This window comes from Stomoxys calcitrans, chromosome 5 (genome assembly GCF_963082655.1).
Source record: "Stomoxys calcitrans chromosome 5, idStoCalc2.1, whole genome shotgun sequence".
Classification (NCBI taxonomy): domain Eukaryota; kingdom Metazoa; phylum Arthropoda; class Insecta; order Diptera; family Muscidae; genus Stomoxys; species Stomoxys calcitrans.
The window spans coordinates 94626792-94648826 of NC_081556.1; the positions used below are offsets into that span (position 1 = coordinate 94626792).

General features: G+C 41.7%; 1 protein-coding gene across 1 annotated transcript in view; it reads left to right on the forward strand.

Annotated features, from left to right (window-relative positions):
• Positions 1–1918: 1918 nt before the first annotated feature.
• LOC106086678 (golgin subfamily B member 1) overlaps positions 1919–22035 on the forward strand; it is a 101278-nt gene continuing 81161 nt past the window's right edge. Inside the window, exons 1-3 of the mRNA XM_013251442.2 lie at positions 1919–1971; positions 2122–6035; positions 6107–6333. Of these exons, the coding sequence (XP_013106896.2) occupies positions 2154–6035; positions 6107–6333 (4109 nt within the window). The 5' untranslated portion in view covers positions 1919–1971; positions 2122–2153. The remainder of the gene's footprint in view (positions 1972–2121; positions 6036–6106; positions 6334–22035) is intronic.

Consider the following 22035-nt stretch of genomic DNA (forward strand, 5'->3'; position numbering starts at 1 on the left):
AGATGTCCGCCGCCCAGAAGCCTTAAGGTAGATCTAAATGATCTAGAGCGTGAGGTTTAGCGCTACAAAAGAGAACCTCTAGATCGAGTGGCATATCAAGCAGGTCTAGACAACATTCATGCAGACAAGGTTGCAGATGCGGTAAATGGCTATGTCGTCCTTGAAGAACGACCGCCTCCCATTGCACCTGAAGAAATTGACCTCCGCCGGCCAACCAGAGTTGTTCTGGCTCAATAACGTTTCTGGCAGATGCAGCCGCCTCAACTCCTACAGAGCAAGGATTCATGCCAACGTGCAAGATGTACGTCCCGATTGTAACCAGGGACCGCACGATACACGTCCCCTGTTTTACTGCCCTAGCAAACCCACTCGACTCAGATTCTTTAAAATAAACGAAAATTGGTTTTTAATTGTCGCAGGCAAAGACAATTTTCGTTTATTTTCAAGAAATTGGATAAAAAATAGGAAATCGAAGTATTTATTTATAAAATAAAGCAATAGTTATAATATATTCACTATTTTGACCCCTAATTTGGACAAAAATTTAATTTTTGTGCTTAAGCCAATTGTGAAAAAAACCAAAATCATTTAATTTTTCGGTGTACATGTGACATACACCATTATTGTCACCAATTCTTTTACAATTTCCATGCATCAGATGTGCCATGTAAAGTCCGCATTAAATATTGAGTTCCTATGATGCCTTGAAATTGACGATACGACAAACCAATACCATAACAACAATAACAATATATATATATTTTTTAAACAAAATCGTTATGCTATTTTCTTTCTTTCCTTACTTTCTTTGAATTTGTAAGCTTTAGCAACTTCCCCTATTCCATTTTTTTTTGACTTGTGTAAACTACCCATACGTTATCAAATGTGTCTCAAGCATTCGATTTTATGAGATATCGATTTTGCTGTTTTGCCTGTCATCGGTCTTACCGCGTAATTTCCACTAATCCGCTATATACAATAGCTGCACTGACGTTTGCTGTCTTATATTTTAGTACTGTATAGTGCAAATGAGGACAAGTCGTTTTTTCTTATTACTGCATTCATGTTACTGCATTTTATCGATAACTTGTCATTACAACAGGATCCACTTAAAAGGTGAAGTCATGCAAACAGCTGAGTATAATATTTTATTTTTGTTTTGATTTTCCTGTACATCTGAATGTCAAATGCTTGATAGCACAACTGTGATTTTTTGTAAAATTTTGAGAGATGTTCTATTAGATACGATATTCGGCTCATTATAAGGATGAAAATACAAGCATAAAACAGATATGAAAATATAAGTTGTAAAACAATGTCTATTTCTACAACCACTTTGACATTTCAATTTACTGTATTTGCCACTTAAGGTAGTTCCGTCGGGGGTAGTTTTTTGTTGTTGTACTAATGACGTTACCTCTTAATTGTACCATGTCATTACAACTTTGCGCTGATATTTTACCCACAACATTTGACTTGCACCGAATAGAACTAAAATAAAAAACACGAATTATTGATATCAAGATAAACTTTTTTTTTGATATAAATGCTGTTTGCTTGATTATAATTTCAAAATTGTGCTGAAGACTTACCGATGTCACGCAACAACGGCCCATATATGCCACTTGGCACTGTATAGTACAAATTGACGCTTATCTCAGACTCTTTGATTGTGTTTAAATCCCAACCACTGGCACAGTACTTTGGGCTTCATTGTGGTTGGCATAAAGCAAAATGCCTATGCAGTAAGCAAATCAAACGTTATAACAACAAAATAAATCAAATAAACTGGCGTCGTTTTTTAAAAAATTCAAATATTCATAAAATAAATCGATATACGCAGCATTAACAAATATTTGTAATATGTTAGTAAAGACGCTTGAATCCAGTTTACAAATATAACAACATTTGCAACTAACGACAGCGACAACAACAAACTATCAATAAACTAGTTTCTGTGGCAGAAGCCAGGTAACAAGACCAAGTCTTTAAGTAAGGCATTGTTTTTGGAGGCTTTGTGCAAATTAATTTTTCTTTATTCGAATGTGTATTCTAAAGTTTATATTCAGCTAAAATTGGTATAAGAAGTGAAATATTTTAAAAAACGAAACCAATTTTTAGATGATTGTGCCGAATTAAGCGCGTAACTGAATATGGATGTGCAACACCAACAGGAAGATTTTGCCAAGAAAAAACAGGAAAGGGAACAAGAGATTAAAGCCATACAGGAAATGCTAAGTAATATAGCTAAATCATCTCCCCAGAAGACCACAAATGAGGAAGCGAACAAGACTGAAACCCAGCTGCCAAAAGCAGCTGAGGATGCAACAAAAGACTTACCAGCCATTAACACACTTCAAAGGAGTAAGACTGATATTCTTGTTCGGGCAACGCCGAATGAAGTTCCTGTAAAATCTGCAACTAGCAGAACATCTCGCATGGATACAGCTAGATCGGCAGTTGCCGCGAAGCCACGCTCTAAATCGTCCAATCTGCCGGTAACAAATAGCGTTCCCAATCGCCAAGCAGTGGCCAACAAGAAAACCTACAACCCTGAAGAGGCGCGACGCTTCATGGAAATGCAAAAGAAAAAGCGCAAATCGGAGTTAGCAAATCAACCACAAGCGAAGGCTAACAAGGAGAAAGAGGAAATCAAGAAACGTTTGGAGGAGCTGAAGAAAAATACCCGAAAATTGGTATCCAAAAACTTGGACAAGAAAAAACACAAAAGCAACAGCAATGAGATGCCTAAAGATGGCAGCAACACCAGGAAATTATCGAGTGATGAAAACAAACCAGCAAAAGAAATGCTGCCCAAGATAAACGCGAAACGGCAAGGCTTTGGTGAAATGCCAGCAATTAAAGGTCTTTCACTGGAGCTTAAGAAACCTACGTCACAAGATCTGCTAGAGGAGCGACGGCGAGTGACCAAAATTGCCAAAGAGGATCTAGTAAAACCGGCAGCGAATGTGTTAACCACACCAGCTTCAGTAAGGGCCAACTCCTCTTCGTCCTTGCCACTGGGGGAAAATCACAAACGCATTGGCTTGCTAAGAAAAACAGAGGACGAAAAAGACTATTCATTCAGTGCCCTCAAAGGTATTGCCACCAATGGCAAAGAAAATGTCATTTTAGAAAATTTGACATCAAAATTGAGTGCGGCTCAAGAAACCAAGGTGCACAAGGAACGGCCTGAACGTACGCACAACAAACCCACAGAGATCAGAGACCAACAGCCAGAAGAAGAGATTTCCGATTTGGAAATTCCCTCAAAGAATTTAAAATCAAATTCACTTCAGCACAACCCATCAGCAGTGGAGGGAAATTGCAGTCATATCAAATCTCAAGATGTACACAAAGCCAATGATTTGCCTTATCTGCTTAGGCCATCGGCAGCTCAGATATATCCATATAATTTTATCATGGCTGTTAGGCGTAAGTTGGAGGCTATATCACAACCCCATATGCCGGTGCCCAGTAAACGTGAGAGGACCTGGAAAACAAGTCAATGTACATCCACTACGGATTTGCTATTGGTGGGAGAATCAAATAGCAGTGAGAAGAAAGATTACAAAGAAATTGAGAAGAAGAGAAAATTGTTGGAAATGCCTGAAGAGCAGGAGAGTAAAAAACGCAAAAGTTTCGAAGCAATGACACCAAAACCTTTGAAAGATGACATACCCAAAGGGCAGTTAGACAAAAATACAGAACGAGCCAAGACAACTCTTAGCATGTCATTGGAAAGTTTAAAATCGCCTCCATTAACATACACCATGGACATGAATGCGAAAGCTACAAATATTCAAACTTCTGGCAATTCATATAAAAATTCCCATCCCCAATCTTTGGATATGGAGGAAAAATTTAAAAAATCTGAACAACCAGTCAACCCTACTATACAGTCCAAGTACAAGTCTATGGAAAGTGTGGCATCGAATTATTCCTCGGTTTCTTTGCCAATTTCCAATACTCTCACCGAAATTTCCTCATTACGCACAGAATCTCGGCATAATTACAATCAATCACAACAATCTTTGGAGAAGCAGGGTCAGATGAATACCGAAGATGAAGTAACCTCCATCTCTTCTCACATTTTTAGCAGTCCTGAAAAGAAATATGCCAAACAACACAATGCGGACTTTGAATTCATTAAGCCCAGAGCGGTCAGTCCTTTGTCCTTGGAAAAAATTGATAATTTGAAAATAAAAAGCAAACAAAATACCGGCAGATCCAGCAGTGAAAAACAAAAAACGGATAATACCTCTCTCATTGATGAGGACAAAGAGATGCATTTCTCCCAGCTATTGGAAGATTTCAATCGCAGCCTTTCCCAAGTCATACTAGTAAACGAGCAATTGAAGTCAACCCTTGATAAATCATCGCGCATATTGAGCCCTCGTAATTCGGCCAAGAAACCCTCTTCCTCTGCGGGCGACACTGACAAAGCCTATTCTTCCGATTTTGAAAACTCCAAGTCGCCAGCACAAAACGACAAACTCAAACAAAGTCTGGAGGATACAAATGAAAAGTTAAAAACTGGCAAAAGGCAACTATTTCTGATTGCCAACAAAGTTAAGCCTTTGTTGACTCCGCCTAAAAGTTCGATTGATGAAAATGACCACAACGAAGAGATAGCACTGCCTAAACTTGATTTGGGCATAGATTTGAAAATGTTGTCTACAAATTCGAGTGCTAGAACTACTACAAGCCTAAATACTGCAGACTCTGCAATATACGGAAACAAATCTGAAGTGGATTTCCAAGCGGGGGAAGAACATGAGAAACGACTCGATATGATTGAACACTTGAAGGAAGATTTGAGGCGTACCATTAGGAAGTCACAAGAGAAGCGCAAAGACACTCAAGATCAACACAAATTGCTCAATAAGAAAACAAGCTTTGAAGAGGAATTGGCCTCCTCCTCTAAGACTAGTAGGTCAAATATGTCTTTATATGCTGTGGTAGAACAGCATGATGGAAAGGAAACCCTTAAGGAAATAAAACCAAAATCCGAGATAAGCGAAAGTAGCCTAGAGAAGAAGATGATATCCCATGACAACAGAGAAACATTACCAAAACGAAACAAAGCTTCGAAACTGCCTGTATTTTCGGAACGCAATACAAGGGCAACAGAGGAAATTGAAAATTCTTCTCAAACTGCATCCACTACCACCAATACTGGAGCTCAAAGAGATTCAGAATTTAACCAATCACCCAGCAAGCAGCCTAATAAAACATTTAACGCTACTCAAATGTTCAGCGAATCAAATAAAATGCAACATTCTCATTCGGACAAATCCATACCTACACACTCTACAACTTCCCAAGCCACCAAAGCCATGAGAAGTGCAACGCCCTCTATAGGCAGCCAAAGTGAAATTGAAAGTTTACCAGCTACCAATTCCAATAGAAATAAATACAACCTAGCATCTTGCAAAGCTACATTAAAGCAAGACTTCCAGGAGGCGGGCAGCTCTAGCATATCCGAGGAGCTGCAGAAAACTTTTGAAACAGCTTCGCATGATAATGAAAACCTCCCACTAAAAAAAGGTCATTTGCACACTACCCGTGATGGATCTACAGCTGCCCAGCTGCGCAATACATCAGCGTTTATAAGAGCACATATAAATCGCTCTAGAGGAGATTTTCAGGAAATAAACACCAAAGAGGCCACCCTAAATGAAACCCAATTTCAGTTGGCCATAATCTCGTCTCAGGCACCTAGCTCCTCGGAATTAGCTCAAAGTGCCGATGACGAAGTTACCAGTAGTGTAAAATCAATCATTAAAAGGCACAAGAGCAACTATTCATCCAATCCGCCCAGTTATAATGCCGTTACTGGGAAAACCCATCAAGAGAAGCAGGCTTCTTCTACTGCGTTTAACTCCCTATCGCCTTCGAAGGCTGCCGGACGTATTTCTATTGGAGCCGAAATTGTCAAGTTCTTCCATGAGTATGACAATGATAAATCTTTGCAGTTGCAATGCCATGACACCATGTCCGAATCATCTTTAAACTATTCCAATGTGGGACTGGTGAGTTTGTTTTGGTGGCGATGTTCAACATGAATCAAATTTTCATTTTGAAGTTTTCTTCTTCTTTGCAGTATGATAAGTTGATTCAAAACGAAACGAACAAATCTCAACAACTGACAGCGCTCCTGAAAATGCGTGAGAAGGCTATTTTGGATCGTACCAAGGGACAAATCGCCTGGCTGGAAGTTCAAAAGGCCCGCTATAAGGCAAAGGGTTTATTGGGCAATATAGCAGCTATAAAGAAGAAACAACGCGGTATTCTCATAAAAATGGAGAAAGAACGCGAAGAGATAAAAAGGTAGGTGCACAATTTTTGTTTTATGTTCATGTCACTATTAGAAGTGAAACACATTACAAAAAAAGGAAGCTAACTGAGTTGCAAATGATGCAACATTGATAATATTTTTATTTGTGGTTATGCAAGTCACGATTTGTTTTTGTTGTTGTTGTTCCTGTAGCAGTTTATTGTGTTCTATCTTTCGTCTGCTTGATTCTATTGAGTGTCCAGATCCAGGACTAAGATGGGTTGCGTCCACAGGGATTTGGGTCTGAGTCGAGTGTGGGTCTGGCTGGACAGTTAAACAGGTGGCGTGTATCGTAGGGTCCCTGGTTACAATTGGGACATACCTCTTGCACGTCGGCATCAATCCTTGCTCTGTGGCAGTTGAGGCGGCTGCATCTGCCGGAACGTAATTTGTTGTTGTGTGATACACTGTTTAAAAAAGGTCCCTGCAAAAGTGCAGTTTATGAAAGAAAATTGTAAAACCTTTTCTTGTGTGTAGCATTCCAAAATGAGTCCTGAGACGACTGTACACAAAGTTCCTTTTTTGGTTGTTGTTGTTGTAGTAGGGTGTTGTACACTGAGGCGGCAGCCCTTGCCGATGAAAGATTTCATTGGGTTAATTGTAAAACCTTTTCTTGTGTGTACCATTCTAAAATGACTCCTGAGACGACTGTACAAAAAAGTTCCTTTTTCGGTTGTTGTTGTTGTAGTAGGGTGTTGTACACTGAGGCGGTAGCCCTTGCCGATGAAAGATTTCATTGGGTGCATCCGGTGCGTACAACCGGTTGTTGTTTTCTATATTTCGTCTGCTTAATTCTGTTGAGTCTAAAAACCCAGGAATTCTGCGACTTAGATGGGGAGCGTCCACAGGGATCTGGGTATCACTCAAGTGGGTCTGGCTGGACAGTTAACGTGTATCGTGCGGTCCCTGGTTACAATCGGGACAAACATCTTGCACGTCGGCATTAATCCTTGCTCTGTAGGAGCTTAGGCGGCTGCATCTGCCGGAACGTAATTGAGCCAGAACAAATCTGGTTTGCCGGGGGAGGTCAATTTCTTCAGGTGCAATGGGAGGTGGTCGTTCTCCAAGGACTATATTCACACGGTAGCCACTTACCGCATCGCATGAATGTTATCTTAACCTGCTTGATATGCCGCTTGATCTAGAGGTTCTCTCTTGAAGCAGTGAACCTCACGCTCTACATCATGTATATCTGCCTTAAGGCTTCTGGGCAGTGGATATCTATCCACAAGGTGATGATATAGATGGTCTCTGCGATAACAGCCCAAAAGGTATTGCTTAGACAGCATGAAGTTATGTCTTCGCGCTGGTAGGATGTTTGTCTCCTGATGGAGGTAGTCCACATGAGAACTGAGGAGACAGCCCGCCGCAGTTCGGAGGGCGGCAATCTGACAGATCTGAATATTGTTCCACTGCGTGTCACAAAGTTGACGAGACCACACTGGCGCTGCATAACTTACCACAGACCGGCCAATTGCTTTGTACGTGGTCAACAAGGTTTCTTTGTCTGCACCCCAAGTGCTGCCGGCAAGTGACTTGAGAACCTTATTTCTACTTTTGACTTTATCGCAAATTGCTGTTGCATGTGGAACTGTCAAATGTGACGCCAAGTATTTTGGGACACATGATGGTCGGTATCATTTCTCCATCGACCATCACAGTCAGCTCAGTATTCACCTCACTCGTATTTGTAGTGAACAATGTGGCTGAAAATTTGGTGGCAGATATCTTTAGATTGAGGTAAACGTTCAATCTATAGCAGATGTCAACAATGGGTGGGGGCCTGATGCCATGATCGTACGATCGTCCGAATATGATGATACGATCTCTATGCCGTCTGGAGGGGGTGGAATGGAGGAAAGGTAGAGGTTAACAGTGCCGGAGAGGTTAACAGTACGGTGCTTCGACTTCTTATCCCTAAATTCCACAAATGACTGGCGACTACACAGATAATTCGCGACCTCGATTAGTTTGGCATGGCTGAACGTGTCGAATGCCTTCGATAGGTGGAGTGCCACGAGGACCGTCCTATTACATGGCCTGGGCTGATTAAGGCCACGGCAAATGTGTCCGGTGATGGCATGCAAAGTTGTCGTGCTATGCAGTCTTCGAAATCTATGTTGATGCTCGGCGAATGGAAATTCTCCATCCCATGGCAGCCGGTTGTATGCACCGGTTTGATCCGATAGAACTCCTCATCTGCAAGGGCTGCCGCCTCAGTGTACGTGTACGTACAGCCGGTGTTATTGTTAAGCTAAATCTGTATCGGGGCTTAAACAAGTGTATGGATAAAATGATCAAAGTTTGGAGAAACTAACGATCTTCAAGGTTTTGGGGTGATAAGACCAATCTGTTGGGGCTCTCGACGCGGCGTGCTGGTTTGTTATATGCGGAACAACGGCGTATATACCAGGGGAGCCCTTGATGAGCTAGACGTCGTTTTCCCGAAAAGGGATCTGTAGCTGGACCTACCTCGCCTTTCCTAGGAACTTCTGTATACACTGATGGCTTTTGAATGTTATGTGTAATTTCAACAGTATTTCTTTGAATTATGGCTAGTATAGACTTCTAAATGGATAACGCTTTTCTCGCGAGGCACTGAAGACTGCAGCGCGTTCGGACTATCAAGATATACGTGGGCAGTAAGGCTGCGCTTAATGCTTTGGCGTCGGACTATTTGAGACTTGTTAGGAGATGCAAAGAGGTTTTTCGAAACATGGATATGGCTAACAAGCTCTGGTGGGTTCCGCGGCTGGTGGATTGCTGATGACCAAATATTTTTCTTTGTTGGGTGGATGCTTTTTCTATGGTTATCGCACGAATGTATCGTGCGCTGATGCTATGGGTTGGAGGGTGACCAAGGCCCCAATATTTCAGGGAATACGCTAAGGAATTTGATTTCGAGCTGGACACAGGGGGAATCGGACTTCTAGCGGATATTTATTAACGATGAATAGTTGATGACCGTAGCGCAGAGGTTAGCATGTCCGCCTATGAAGCTGAACGCCTGGGTTCGAATCCTGGCGAGACCGTCAGAAAAAATTTTCAGCGGTGGTTTTCCCCTACCAATGCTGGCAACATTTGTGAGGTACTATGCCATGTAAAACTTCTCTCCAAAGAGGTGTCGCACTGCGGCATGCTGTTCGGACTCGGCTATAAAAAGGAGGCCCCTTATCATTGAGCTTAAACATGAATCGGACTGCCCTCATCGATATGTGAGAAGGTTGCCCCTGTTCCTTAGTGGAATGTTCATAGGCAAAATTTGCAAAGTTGATGACCGTTGAGCACCGTTTGTGTCACTACATCGCAATTTCTGCGAGAAGACACAAGACTATGGGTGAACAATTATTTCAGGCAGCCTTAGCCTTCTCGTCATTCTGGGCTAGTGCAAATGCCTGAAGTGGCTGTCTAAATGTGGCTCTCACCGAAGAGAGCTCGTTTTTTGTCCGCATGGTTCCTTTCGTTTTTGCCAAGTGCCGCTGACAAGTGACTGGAGGACCTTGTTTCTATTTTTGTCCTTACCGCAAATTACTGTATCATACGGGAAAAATGTATAAGAGCTGTCAAATGTGACACCAAGTAAATTTGGGGCACTTGATGGTCGGAATCGTTTCTCCATCGACTTTCATATTTAGCTCATTATTCACCTTGCAGTAAACAATGTGGCTGAAGATTTGGTTGTGTTTTTAGCCACATTTCCTAATGTAGAGGTAGCGTAAAGCTCCAAGGTGAGAGAGCTCCGGCGGCGCCTAACTTCTCACTGAGACTCTCCATTCGATATCATTGATTGTCCGTGACTGCAATTGCAGATACTCCGCATACGAAGCATCCCACTATCCGCAACCTATGGACGTGAACGGTTGCTACCAGCTGAGCTTCTCGTTATGACGATGAACATCACACAAATCGGAGTTTACAGTTCCAACTCATAGCCATCTGGTGTCGGTCAGATATCTTCAAATCTCTTGCACGGAAATAAGGAGCACGTTCGTTCAGGTAGAACTTTAATTTATTGCAAATGTAAACAATGGGTCTTCAGCCATGATCGTACAATTATCTGCATATGATATCATCTCTATGTCGGCTAGAGAGAATGGAATGTATAGGTTAAACAGCGCCGGGGATATCACTCCGCCTTGGCGAAATCCCTATTTCACCCTTCGGTGTTTCGACTTCTTATCACTAAACTCCACAAATAACGTGGCGCTGTCTGCAAATAGTTTGACGTGGCTGGTCGTGTCGAATGCCTTCAATAGGTCCTGGGCCACGAGGACCGTCCTATCACAGGGCCTGGGCTGATTGACGTCATGGCAAATGTATACGGTGATGGCATGCCAAGCAGTCTTTGAGCTACGTAGTCTTCGAAATTCATGTTGATGCTCGGCGAATGAAAATTCTCCTACGAGGCTCGGGAGGAGTAATGTCTCAAGCGTCAAATGTCAATGTCAAAGCAGTCGTTGAGCTATGCAGTCTTCGAAATCCACCGGGTACTATAGCGACGTTCAAAGACTGTTTGAGGTCAGTTGTATGGTACTCGACTCGGGCCGGACTCCGTCGGGCCCAACGCCTTGGATGAGTTGCCGACACGGATGACATTTGTATCTTCGTCCAGGGTAAATTGTGATAGCTGTCCATCGGCTTGGAAACCACGTGTATTCCTAGATTCAGCTCGCTGATTCTGGGGTTAGTAAGGTCTGTGCAACGATTCCCATCATGTTCGTCTACGAGTACCGCTGCCTGCGCCGGGAAATTGGGCCGCATTTGGGGTAATCGACCGTCTAGTATAAAGCGAGAGGCTACTGCTCTAATGATGTCTGGATGGAATTTCCTCTCGCCAAATAGCACATTAGAGGAGGAAGTCAACTCACTGAAGCGGCGATTTGTGTACTCTAAACGTCAGGCGCTCAGAGGTTAGTTGCTGTGTATCTTTTATTTGACACTAGCTGACCCGGGCCCGCTCCGCTGCATCGTGCTCTTCTTTCAAAAACCATTTATTTAAACCCCATATTGCCATTGGTTTGGGGGAGTTTACACGATGAGGCGTCCCCCAAACACATGGCCCAAAATAGGTTATCAAATTCGTTTTCTAATCTTAAATACCACATATTGGCATGGTCGAAAAATTTTTACCCTTTGCGGGGTGTTTTGGGGAGGGGGTGATTCCTTAAATACATGGTCCTAAACTTGGATATCAAATTTGTATTCTACTCCCAAATACCTTTATTTGAGCCCCATTTTGCGATGGTCACAAAAAAATTTCTGCTTGTGGGGCATTTTAGGAAAGGGGTTGACCCCCAGTTGGTTGGTCCCGAAATTGGGTAACAATTCTGTGTTTTGGGGATAAGGGTGGTCGCCCAAACACTAAGCCCGGAAAATATATCAGCAACGTGCTCTATTCTCATATATCTATATATCATTTATTTGAACCCCATATTGCCATTGGCCTCAAAGTTGGATATCAAATTCGTTTTCAAATCTCATTTAAACTCCTTATTGCAAAAGTCAGCAAATATGTCCGGTTTGGGTTATTGGCCCTAAAAACTGTAAATATTTAGTTCCACTCTCTTAACGACCCAAATTGTCTTGGTGAGCAAATACGTCCTATTTGGGCGTTGTTATGGTGGTGGGACGTCCCCTAGACAGTCGGTCCCTAATGTTGATATCAGATATGTGGTCTACTCCCAAATACCTTTAATTTGAGCCCCATATTTCCATAGTCGGCAAACGTGACCGGCTTGGGGGTGTTTTGGGAATGGGCGGCCAATCAGTGAGTTGGCCTTGAAAATATATATCGGATTCGTGTTCCACTTTAAAAACCCTCTTATTGGAGCCTCATATTGCAATAGTCAGAAAATACCTATATTTGGGTGGTGTTGTGGGGGTGGCGTGGCCCCATAAACACTTTTCCCGAATATTGATATCAAATTCGTGGTTTACTCTCAAAGACCTTTCATTTGAGCCCCATATTACTATGGTCGTAAATTTGTTCCCTTTGGGGGATGTTTTTGGGGAGCAGTGGTCCCCAATCATTTGGTCCCATATTTGGATATCAGATTCGTATTCTACACTCAAATACCTTTTATTAAAGCCCCATATTCCCATGGTCAGTAAATAAGTACTGTTTGGGGGGTGTTTTGGGGAAGGGCTGGACCCCCAGAAACGTGGTCCCACATTTTGATATCAGATTCGTATTCTACCCCAAAATACCTTTCATTTGAGTCCCATATTGCCTTTGTCGGTAAATATGTCCGATTTAGGGGTGTTTTGGCGGTTGGGTGGTGTTGTGGGGGTAGACACTTTTCCCGAATATTGATATCAGATTTGTGCTTTACTCCCAAAGACCTTTCATTTTGAGCCCCATGTGACTATGGTCGTACATGTGTCCCCTTTGGGGGAGGTTTTTGGGGAGAGACGGCCCCCAAACACTTGGTCTCATATTTGGATATCAGATTCTAATCCTACACTCAAATACCTTTTATTTAAGCCCATGGTCAGTAAATAAGTACTGTTTGGGGGGTGTTTTGGGGAAGGGCTGGACCCCCAGAAACGTGGTCTCACATTTTGATATCAGATTCGTATTCTACTCGCAAATACCTTTAATTTGAGTTCCATATTGCCATGGTCGGGAAATATGTCCGATTTAGGGGTGTTTTGGGGGTTGGGGTGGTCCCCCTAGCACTTGGTTCGACAAATGGATATCAGATAAGCTTTCTTATCCTAAATACCTTTCATTTGAGTCCCATATTGTCGTGATTGGTCTAAATATATGTTTGGTAGGTTTTAGGGTGGGGCGGCCCCCGCAGGTAACCCATCCAAAATTTGGATACCAAATTTTTATTTTTAGGGTACTATTTGAGAGCACAACAAATTTCGCTTAACTCGCACCACCCATCTCCGAGATCTGGCGTTTCTGAAAATTAGGGTAAGGGGGAGGGTCCGCCCCCCCCCTTCAGATATCAAAAAATGTAGTACCCTATTTTCACCACGGGATCATTATGCACCTTCTGTGAAAATTTCAAGAAAATCGGTTCAGCCGTTTCTGAGTCTATAAGGAACACACAAACAAACAAATCTACAAACAAACATAAGATTTCAAGATCTAGCGCCAATTGCATGCATTTTCATATTTGAATAGGGTTTCTGCCTTGCTAGATTGATTGGGCTTGATTTTACCAAAGCAGGAACTGGATTCATATTCAAATCCTCATCAGACAAGATTGGACCATCAAGCAATCGCAGAATAATTTTCTAGTTCATTGTGAAACCTCCCGAGGGCATTTAGGCTTCTCTTTTCGCATGCCTCTTATTGTGTGAATGAGGTGGGCCAGGATTACTCAATCAAACGAGCGGACTTAGTTGCAGGTGTACAGCTTGAGCATAGGCGAACACCCTCGGTGATCTCTCCAGCACTATGTGCTTTCTGCCCTTGTTTACTTGGCTTGTTTACTTTGATCCCATGGGCTCAGAGGGAGATCCATCGCTACATCTATCCGATTTTTCCTATCGATTTGGCTGCAATTTGTTATTTCGTGATCTTAGGTAATAGACCCTCATTGCAAACAATTTTTAAAATCCCTCCAAACCTTTCATATTGAAGCGTTTTGTTTTTTTGTCCAAGCAAATTGCCCGCTATTTTCCATTTTGCAGTCTTATCTTATGGACTAACTTAAATTTATCCATTTGATCCTTTGATCCTTACTACAGTCAGCCTTACAGGCCTTGCACGTGTAGATGATGTATGTATGTATGTGTGTTTTTCTTATATTTAAATCTCATTTCAAACAGTTTATTTTCTTTCCAACAACATTCGACTATGTTCCTTTTCATTTAATATTCAAATTATTATTATTTTTATGATTTTAATATCATCATTAAAAACGCACATCAATTGTGTATGCCCAAGTGTGCATGTGTGTGTGTGCTTGTGTGTTTGCGAGTGTTTGTATGGTTGTGTTTTCTTTTTATTTAGTGTTTCGTTTTCGGCATGAGTTTTCTATATGGACTTAATGTTTTCTTCTTGTATTATTTCCCATTATTTATGATGGTGGATTCAGTGCCAATTAGAGAAAAACACATGTATATATAGACACACGAATGTTCATGCATCAAACTTATTTCAAATGAAAAAAATTGGATGGCGCCCACAAACCCAAAAAAAAAAAACTAAAATAAAAACAATGATCACAAAGAACACCAAAAGGCCATGCGACGAACGACGAGCGATGATGTGGGTATTATTTTGAAAATCTCTGAAATACACGTTTGCGGTTGTCACAGAAAATTATTATGTGTGGATGTGCGAGTATCATACAGTAGAAACAATCCAAAGTGATTAAAATTTGTTTAATTGCAATATATCCGAGTATATTTCGTCCATTGTTCTAATAGCTCTCTCAATTTTAGCATATTTAAAAAAAAGAGAGCCTGTCATGCCAAAGGTGTCGACTGTTGGCTGCTTTTAGCTCCTTCATTTACGGCAGAAGAGGGGAATCCTTTTACAACAAAAAGATTTTTTTTATAGACATGTCAGATATTTACAACTCTCTGATAGATCTATGATCTAGAGCGGGATTAATTTTACATATAACAAGTAAAAGCGTGCTAAGTTCGGCCGGGCCGAATCTTTTATATCCTCCACCATGGATCGCATTTGTCGAGTTTTTTTCCCGGCATCCCTTCTTAGGTAAAAAAGGATATAAGAAAAGATTTGCTCTGCTATTAGAGCGATATCAAGATATGGTTCGGTTTGGACCACAATTAAATTATATGTTGGAGACCTGTGTAAAATGTCAGCCAATTCGAATAAGAATTGCACCCTTTGGGGGCTTACGAAGTAAAATAGAGAGATCGATTTATATGGGAGCTGTATCGGGCTATAGAACGATTCAGAGCATAATGAACACGTATGTTGACGGTCAAGAGAGGATCCGTCGTACAAAATTTCAGACAAATCGGATAATAATTGCGACCTCTAGAGGCTCAAGAAGGCAAGATGCCAGATCGGCAACATTAGGTTATGAACCGATATTTGACACAGTTGTTGAAAGTAAAAATGAAATACGTCTTGCAAAATTTCAGGCAAATCGGATAAGAATTGGGCCCTCTAGAAGCTCAAGAAGTTAAGACCCAAGATCGGTTTATATGGCAGATATATCAGGTGGATATCATAACAAAATACTTCGTGTTGAAATTCATTCAAATGGGATAAGAATTGCGCCTTCTTGAGGCTCAAGAAGTTAAGACCCAAGATCGGTTTATATGGCAGCTATATCAGGTTATGGACCGATTTGAACCATACTTGGCACAGTTGTTGGATATCATAATAAAACACGTCGTGCGAAATTTTATTCCAATCGGATAAGAATTGCGCCCTTTAGAGACTCAAGAAATCAAGACCCAAGATCGGTTTATATGACAGCTACATCAGTTTATGGACCGATTTGAACCATACTTGGCACAGTTCTTGGATATCATAACAAAACACGTCGTGCAAAATTTCATTCCAATCGGATAAGAATTGCGCACTCTAGAGGCTCAAGAAGTCAAGACCCAAGATCGGTTTATATGACAGCTATATCAGGTTATGGACCGATTTGGACCATACTTGGCATAATTCTTGGATATCAAACACGTCGTGCGAAATTTCATTCCAATCGGATAAGAATTGCGCCCTTTAAAGACTCAAGAAGTCAAGACCCAAGATCGGTTTATATGACAGCTATATCAGGTTATGGACCGATTTGAACCATAATTGGCACAGTTGTTGGATATCATAGCAAAACACGTCGTGCAAAATTTCATTCCAATCGGATAAGAATTGCGCACTCTAGAGGCCAAGAAGTCGAGACCCAAGATCGGTTTATATGGCAGCTATATCAAAACATGGACCGATATGGCCCATATACAATACCAACCGACCTACACTAATAAGAAGTATTTGTGCAAAATTTCAAGTGGCTAGCTTTACTCCTTCGGAATCCTAACGGATGCATTGTGGATATCGATGACTGCATACGTCAGCTCATCTCTGTTGTGCTTCCTTGCCACTTTGGCATAAGAGGGCTGCTGCTTACCTATTTCAGTAACCATCATCCCCTTCCGTAATAGTTGTGGCGTCCTTTAAAAAGTCACAGTCCTCCATTAAGAGACTCAGGGGCCGTGCGCGCTTCCTTCGTTCCTGTTCCGATTTTGTCCTCATTCTCAGGACACTGTCTGCAGCCTCCATTGCGGCAGGGCTAGCTTGGTCTTCCCAGAGTACTAGAAAGCCAGTAGCTCTTTATTGTCTTATTGTCTTTCCAGCTTCTGTAAAAGTGCTTCCTTTAAGAGACTCCATTAAGAGACTGAGGGGACGTGCGCGCTTCCTTCGTTCCTGTTCCGATTTTGTCCTCGTCCGCAGGACACTGTCCATTGCGGCAGGGCTGGCTTGGTCTTCCCAGAGTACTTGAAAGCCAGTAGCTCTTTTTCAGCGTTTGAGCAATGTTATGCTCTTCAGGAGATTTTATTGTCTTTCCAGTTTCTGTAGAAGTGCTTGCAATGTCAGTTCTATCTCTTCCAACATCCTGCACAAGTTTTTTTTCCTGTTACGGCAAAGATCACTACATTGTACAATTTTTGTTTGTTTCTCTTTCGAGATGAGCTCAATGATCGGAGATTTTCTTTGACAGTGGAATAGGAAAGCCAGAGATCGCAACACACATCAAACACTATGGGACTTGGTTTCGTAATTTGGTTTAGAATTACTCATCAGCCATATAAGGTGTGAAGGCGAAATTATTGCGAAAACTCCTCCTCCTTCAAATATCAAAAAATGAAGTATCTTATTTTCACCACTGGTCCATAATGCATCAGCTTCGAAAATTTCAAAAAAATCGGTTCAGTCATTTTTGAGTCAATACGGAACAGACAAACTGACAAACAAAAATTGATTTTTATACCCTCCACCATAGGATGGGGGGTATACTAATTTCGTCATTCTGGTTGTAACTACTCGATTTACGTCTGAGACCCCATAAAGTATTAATATTTTATGGGGTCGATCTAGCCATGTCCGTCCGTCTGTCTATCGAAAGCACGCTAACTTTCGACGGAGTAAAGCTAGCGGCTTGAAATTTAGTGTAGGTCAATTGGCAATGTAAATGGGCCAAATCGGTCCATGTTTTGATATAGCTGCCATATAAACCTATCTTGCGACTTGACTTCTTGACCCTCTAGAGGGCGCAATTTTCGTACGATTTGACTGAAATTTTGCGTGGTGTTTTAGTATCACTTCCAAATCGGTTCATAACCTGATATAGCTGCCATATTAACCGATCTTGAATCTTGACTTCTTGAGCCTCTAGAGGGCGCAATTATCATTCGTCAACTAAGCAAAGCCCTTGCCCAATACTACGCCACCCTGCGATTCTCATCACTCGATTCGGCTGCGATGACTGTTTCATTGACACTGTCGCTATCCACCATATTTACTTTATGGGGCCCTTCAGACTAACCTAACCTAACATTTTTACCAAATTGTAAAAAATTCCGAAATAATTGCCACTTTGAATTTGAGACAGCATCTACAAATGAGTCATTTTAATTTTTTCCTTGGATTTTTCATTTCAATTTTGGTGTTGTATGTAATGTATGCAAGTGTTAATGAAGTGTCTCGATTTCGGCTATACCCACTGTATATGTGCTATATTTGAGTGATGAATAAAGGTGATTTTGGACCAAGACTCTCCACAATTGCGTGTTCTGAGAGAGACAAAGAGAGAGAGAGAGAGTACACACTTGTATTTCCCCATGGATGGATGGTTGGCTAGCTGACTGGCTGGCACTGACAACTGTTTGCTGGCTTCGATGATGGCTATGGCGATGACTATGATGGGAGGCATATTGCAATATCAACAACAGACGAGCAAATATACAAATCTTGCGGCGCTGCCAGACAGCTTAGGTTGAGTCAAACAAAATTTGAAGATATATTGTCCTAGTGTAAATCGTACCCCTGGTGCACATGGCGGCGTCAGGGCCAAAAGATGTGACAAACCCCATCATGCGGGTAAGAAGAAAGATCTATGCAGGGAGTGAGGTGATACAGATTTTATATGGAAATTGTTGTACATATGTGGCATAGCGCATTCATTTTAATTTCACAGTTCACTGTGTCTCTCGGTGCATCATACGCACACAAACGCATGCACATTTAAAGGTATATTCCCCGTTGAAGATGCAACAACAAGAAAAAAAAGCACTTTAGTCTAAGAAGAAATTTGCGTCAAATTGCAAATTGGCGCCTTAATTATTGTACAGCAACAAAAATTAAAATGAAATTGAAAATGAAAATGAAAAGACTTGGGTGACTACGACATGGGCATGAATGATGGATGGATGGATGGTTGGCAGTAGTAGCAGCAGCAGCAGCAGCAGTAGCGGGGAAGATCATTTGCAGTGAAAAACAATTTTTGTTTCAATCAGACTGGCCAAAGAATGACTGACTTACTGACTGGCTGAAATGGATGGATAAGACAGACAGACAGCCAGTCAGACATCATCATCATCGTTTTGTGGAAAATCTTGGGATATTTTGCCATTGGACGGGCTCTCTCCAAGCTTCTTAATGGAGAGGGAAAAAGTGGGTAAATCTGACGACAGCATATGTATGATTGTCATATGTTGACAATGTTTTTCTAGCGGCTGACTGTTTTGTGATCATACACACACAGACACACTCACACATATGTCGACTATGTTTGTGCGTCCGTGTGTTCCTTGGTGGTGGTGTTGGTGATGTGTTGTTGTTTTGTTTGGGAGATTTTCTTTCGAAAGGCAAATGATTAAATAATGTCTGTTGTATTCGCCTGATATTCTTGTCGTTTTCATGTGTTCTTGTTTTTGTTGTTCTTCTTCTCGCCTATATGCTGGCCATCGGCGACATTTCTGTTAGAGATGAAAAGCCAACAAAAGAATGAAACACAAATGAAGGGATTTGTAAAACAAGTCATTTCCAATAAATCTTAAACACTAGTCGCAGGATATGTTGACACCAACACATTTTGCAAAACGCAATCGCCAAGTGATGGCTGGTTGGCTTCAATGCCGAAAATTAAAACTATTTTCATTTTTAAAATGTTACACCTGTTTTTGTTTAGTTTTATGTCAATGGGTTTCTGCTCGAATTGTTGTTTTTGTTTTTGAATCGAATATTTGGTCCACAAGCTGAACCAGGAAAAATGTATAAACGCCTCGCTCGACTAACACCAATCCATCAGCTCTGTTGAATTTTTCAATGACTTTCTGGATTACCTGGAGAATTAATTCGCCTTACTATGAGTATATAGGCATGTACATAGGTCAAATTAGATTTAAGGGAGATTGAGTCGATGGCTTGGTATTTGCAAAGGTCTTTAGGAGACCCATTGTTCATTAGATATCCGTATTTTTATACCCACCACCGACGGATGGGGGTATATTCATTTTGTCATTCCGTTTGCAACACATCGAAATATCCATTTTCGACCCTATAAAGTATATATATTCTTGATCAGCGTAAAAATCTAAGACGATCTAGACATGTCCGTCCGTCTGTCCGTCTGTCTGTTGAAATCACGCTACAGTCTTCAAAAATAGAGATATTGAGCTGAAACTTTGCACAGATTCTTTTTTTGTCCATAAGCAGCTTAAGTTCGAAGATGGGCTATATCGGACTATATCTTGATATAGCCCCCATATAGACCGATCCGCCGATTTAGGGTCTTAGGCCCATAAAAGCCACATTTATTGTCCAATTTTGCTGAAATTTGGGACAAAGAGTTGCCTTAGGCCCTTTAACATTCTCCGTCAATTTGGCTCAGATTGGTCCAGATTTGGATATAGCTGCCATATAGACCGATCCTCCGATTTAGAGTCTTAGGCCCATAAAAGCCACATTTATTGTCCAATTTTGCTGAAATTTAGGACAAAGAGTTGTCTTAGGCCCTTCGACATCCTCCGTCAATATGGCTTAGATCTGTTCAGATTTGGATATAGCTGCCATATAGGCCGATCTTCCGATTTGGGGTCTTAGGCCCATAAAACACGCATTTATTGTCCGATGTCGCCGGGACAGTGAGTTAAGTTAAGCCCCTTGACATAATTCTGCATTATCGCACAGATCGGTCCAGATTTGATCAGATCTGACGTTAGTTTTGTTTTTTTCTTTCTATCGACCAACACGCAGGGGATGTCCGCTATGCATGCAGGGAATTGGAGGGGGGAAAAGGATGTAATGTTAATTGATCATTGTCTTAAATCTCTGGATGTCAAAGTGGGTGGGAAAAACATTAGCCGGAAGTCGATTCCACATTCAAACGGTTCGGGCGAAATAAGAATTCTCTCTATAATGCAATGTGCGGTCCTCTGGCCAATCAATTACAAGCGGGTGTGAGTTCCTGGAATGTCTAGTATCCCCGACAAACATCCTTACATCAGGAATAAGAAGACGAACACACACCATGAAAGTACCGATAGAACAGTGCCATACAACCCACATTGCGACGATGTTCTAGGGAGGCAATAGAGTTGGATACCCTACTGTCCCCAATCAACGCCATCGCTCTCCTCTGTACATGGTCCAGTAGCTCCAGGGATGATTTTAAAGCTCCAGCCCATTCATGTGAGTTGTACTAAATTTTCGACCTTATGAAAAAGGGTGTAGATGTTAAGAAGATCAGACGGAGTGAAGTAATTCTTACACCGTTTAAGGAAGCCTAATGCTTCTTTCACCACTTCAAATACATGTTTAGCCCAACGGACATCGCTTTGTATTTTCTTGCCCAGAACATCAAGAGCTTCAGATTGCTCAACATCTACACCGTTAATAGGCAAAGATGATCGTAATGGGTCAGCGATTCGTTTGTTTGACAACAAGCAGCACTGAGTCTTCCGTTCATTAAAATCTAATCGATTCATTCAACCCCACTCAGAAATGGCCAGAAAATCCTGGCAGAGTGTATCATCCATAACCCGCCTCTTGTCCTCAATCTCTCGGGGACTCGGCCTATGGTCGAATGAGTACGAATGACAGAGTTTACTGTCATCCGCAAATGAGTAGATCGGATTCGATGTCTGACCCAACAGATCGTTGATGAAAATAAGAAAAATATAAGGAGAAAGAACAGAGGGTTTACATCTGTGGTCAATTTATGCTCATTGGATGAGAACCCATCTATAACGACTCGAATAGTGCGATCTCTGAGAAAGCTCGAAATAAATCGAACGAAGTCATTACCGACACCAAATGTGACAAGTTCTGATAGTAGTGCACCGTGCCAGACCCTATCAAATGCCTTGGAGATATCCAGAGCCACAACTTTACTCTCACCAAACTGGTGGATTGAGCGACTCCAACGTTCAGACAGAAGAGCGATGAGGTCGCCCCTAAAGCGATATCTGCGGAACCCATACTGTTTGTCACTAAGAAGGCAATTAGATTCTAAATACCTCACAAGATGCTGGTTAACCATGCTCTCCATAGCCTTGGAGAGAGCGCAAGCGTCGAAGAACACCTGCGCAAGACAAGTGTTGATATGTCGAGCTGGCCAGGTAACGAGTGCTGATCGTGTTACTTTTTGTGCCGAACGCATAAATGGGCTTTCTGTGGGTTGCTGGAAGGTAAAATATTTTGTGGAATCACTCGGAAACAACTCACTTATTCTGAGGTTGTGAAAACACGA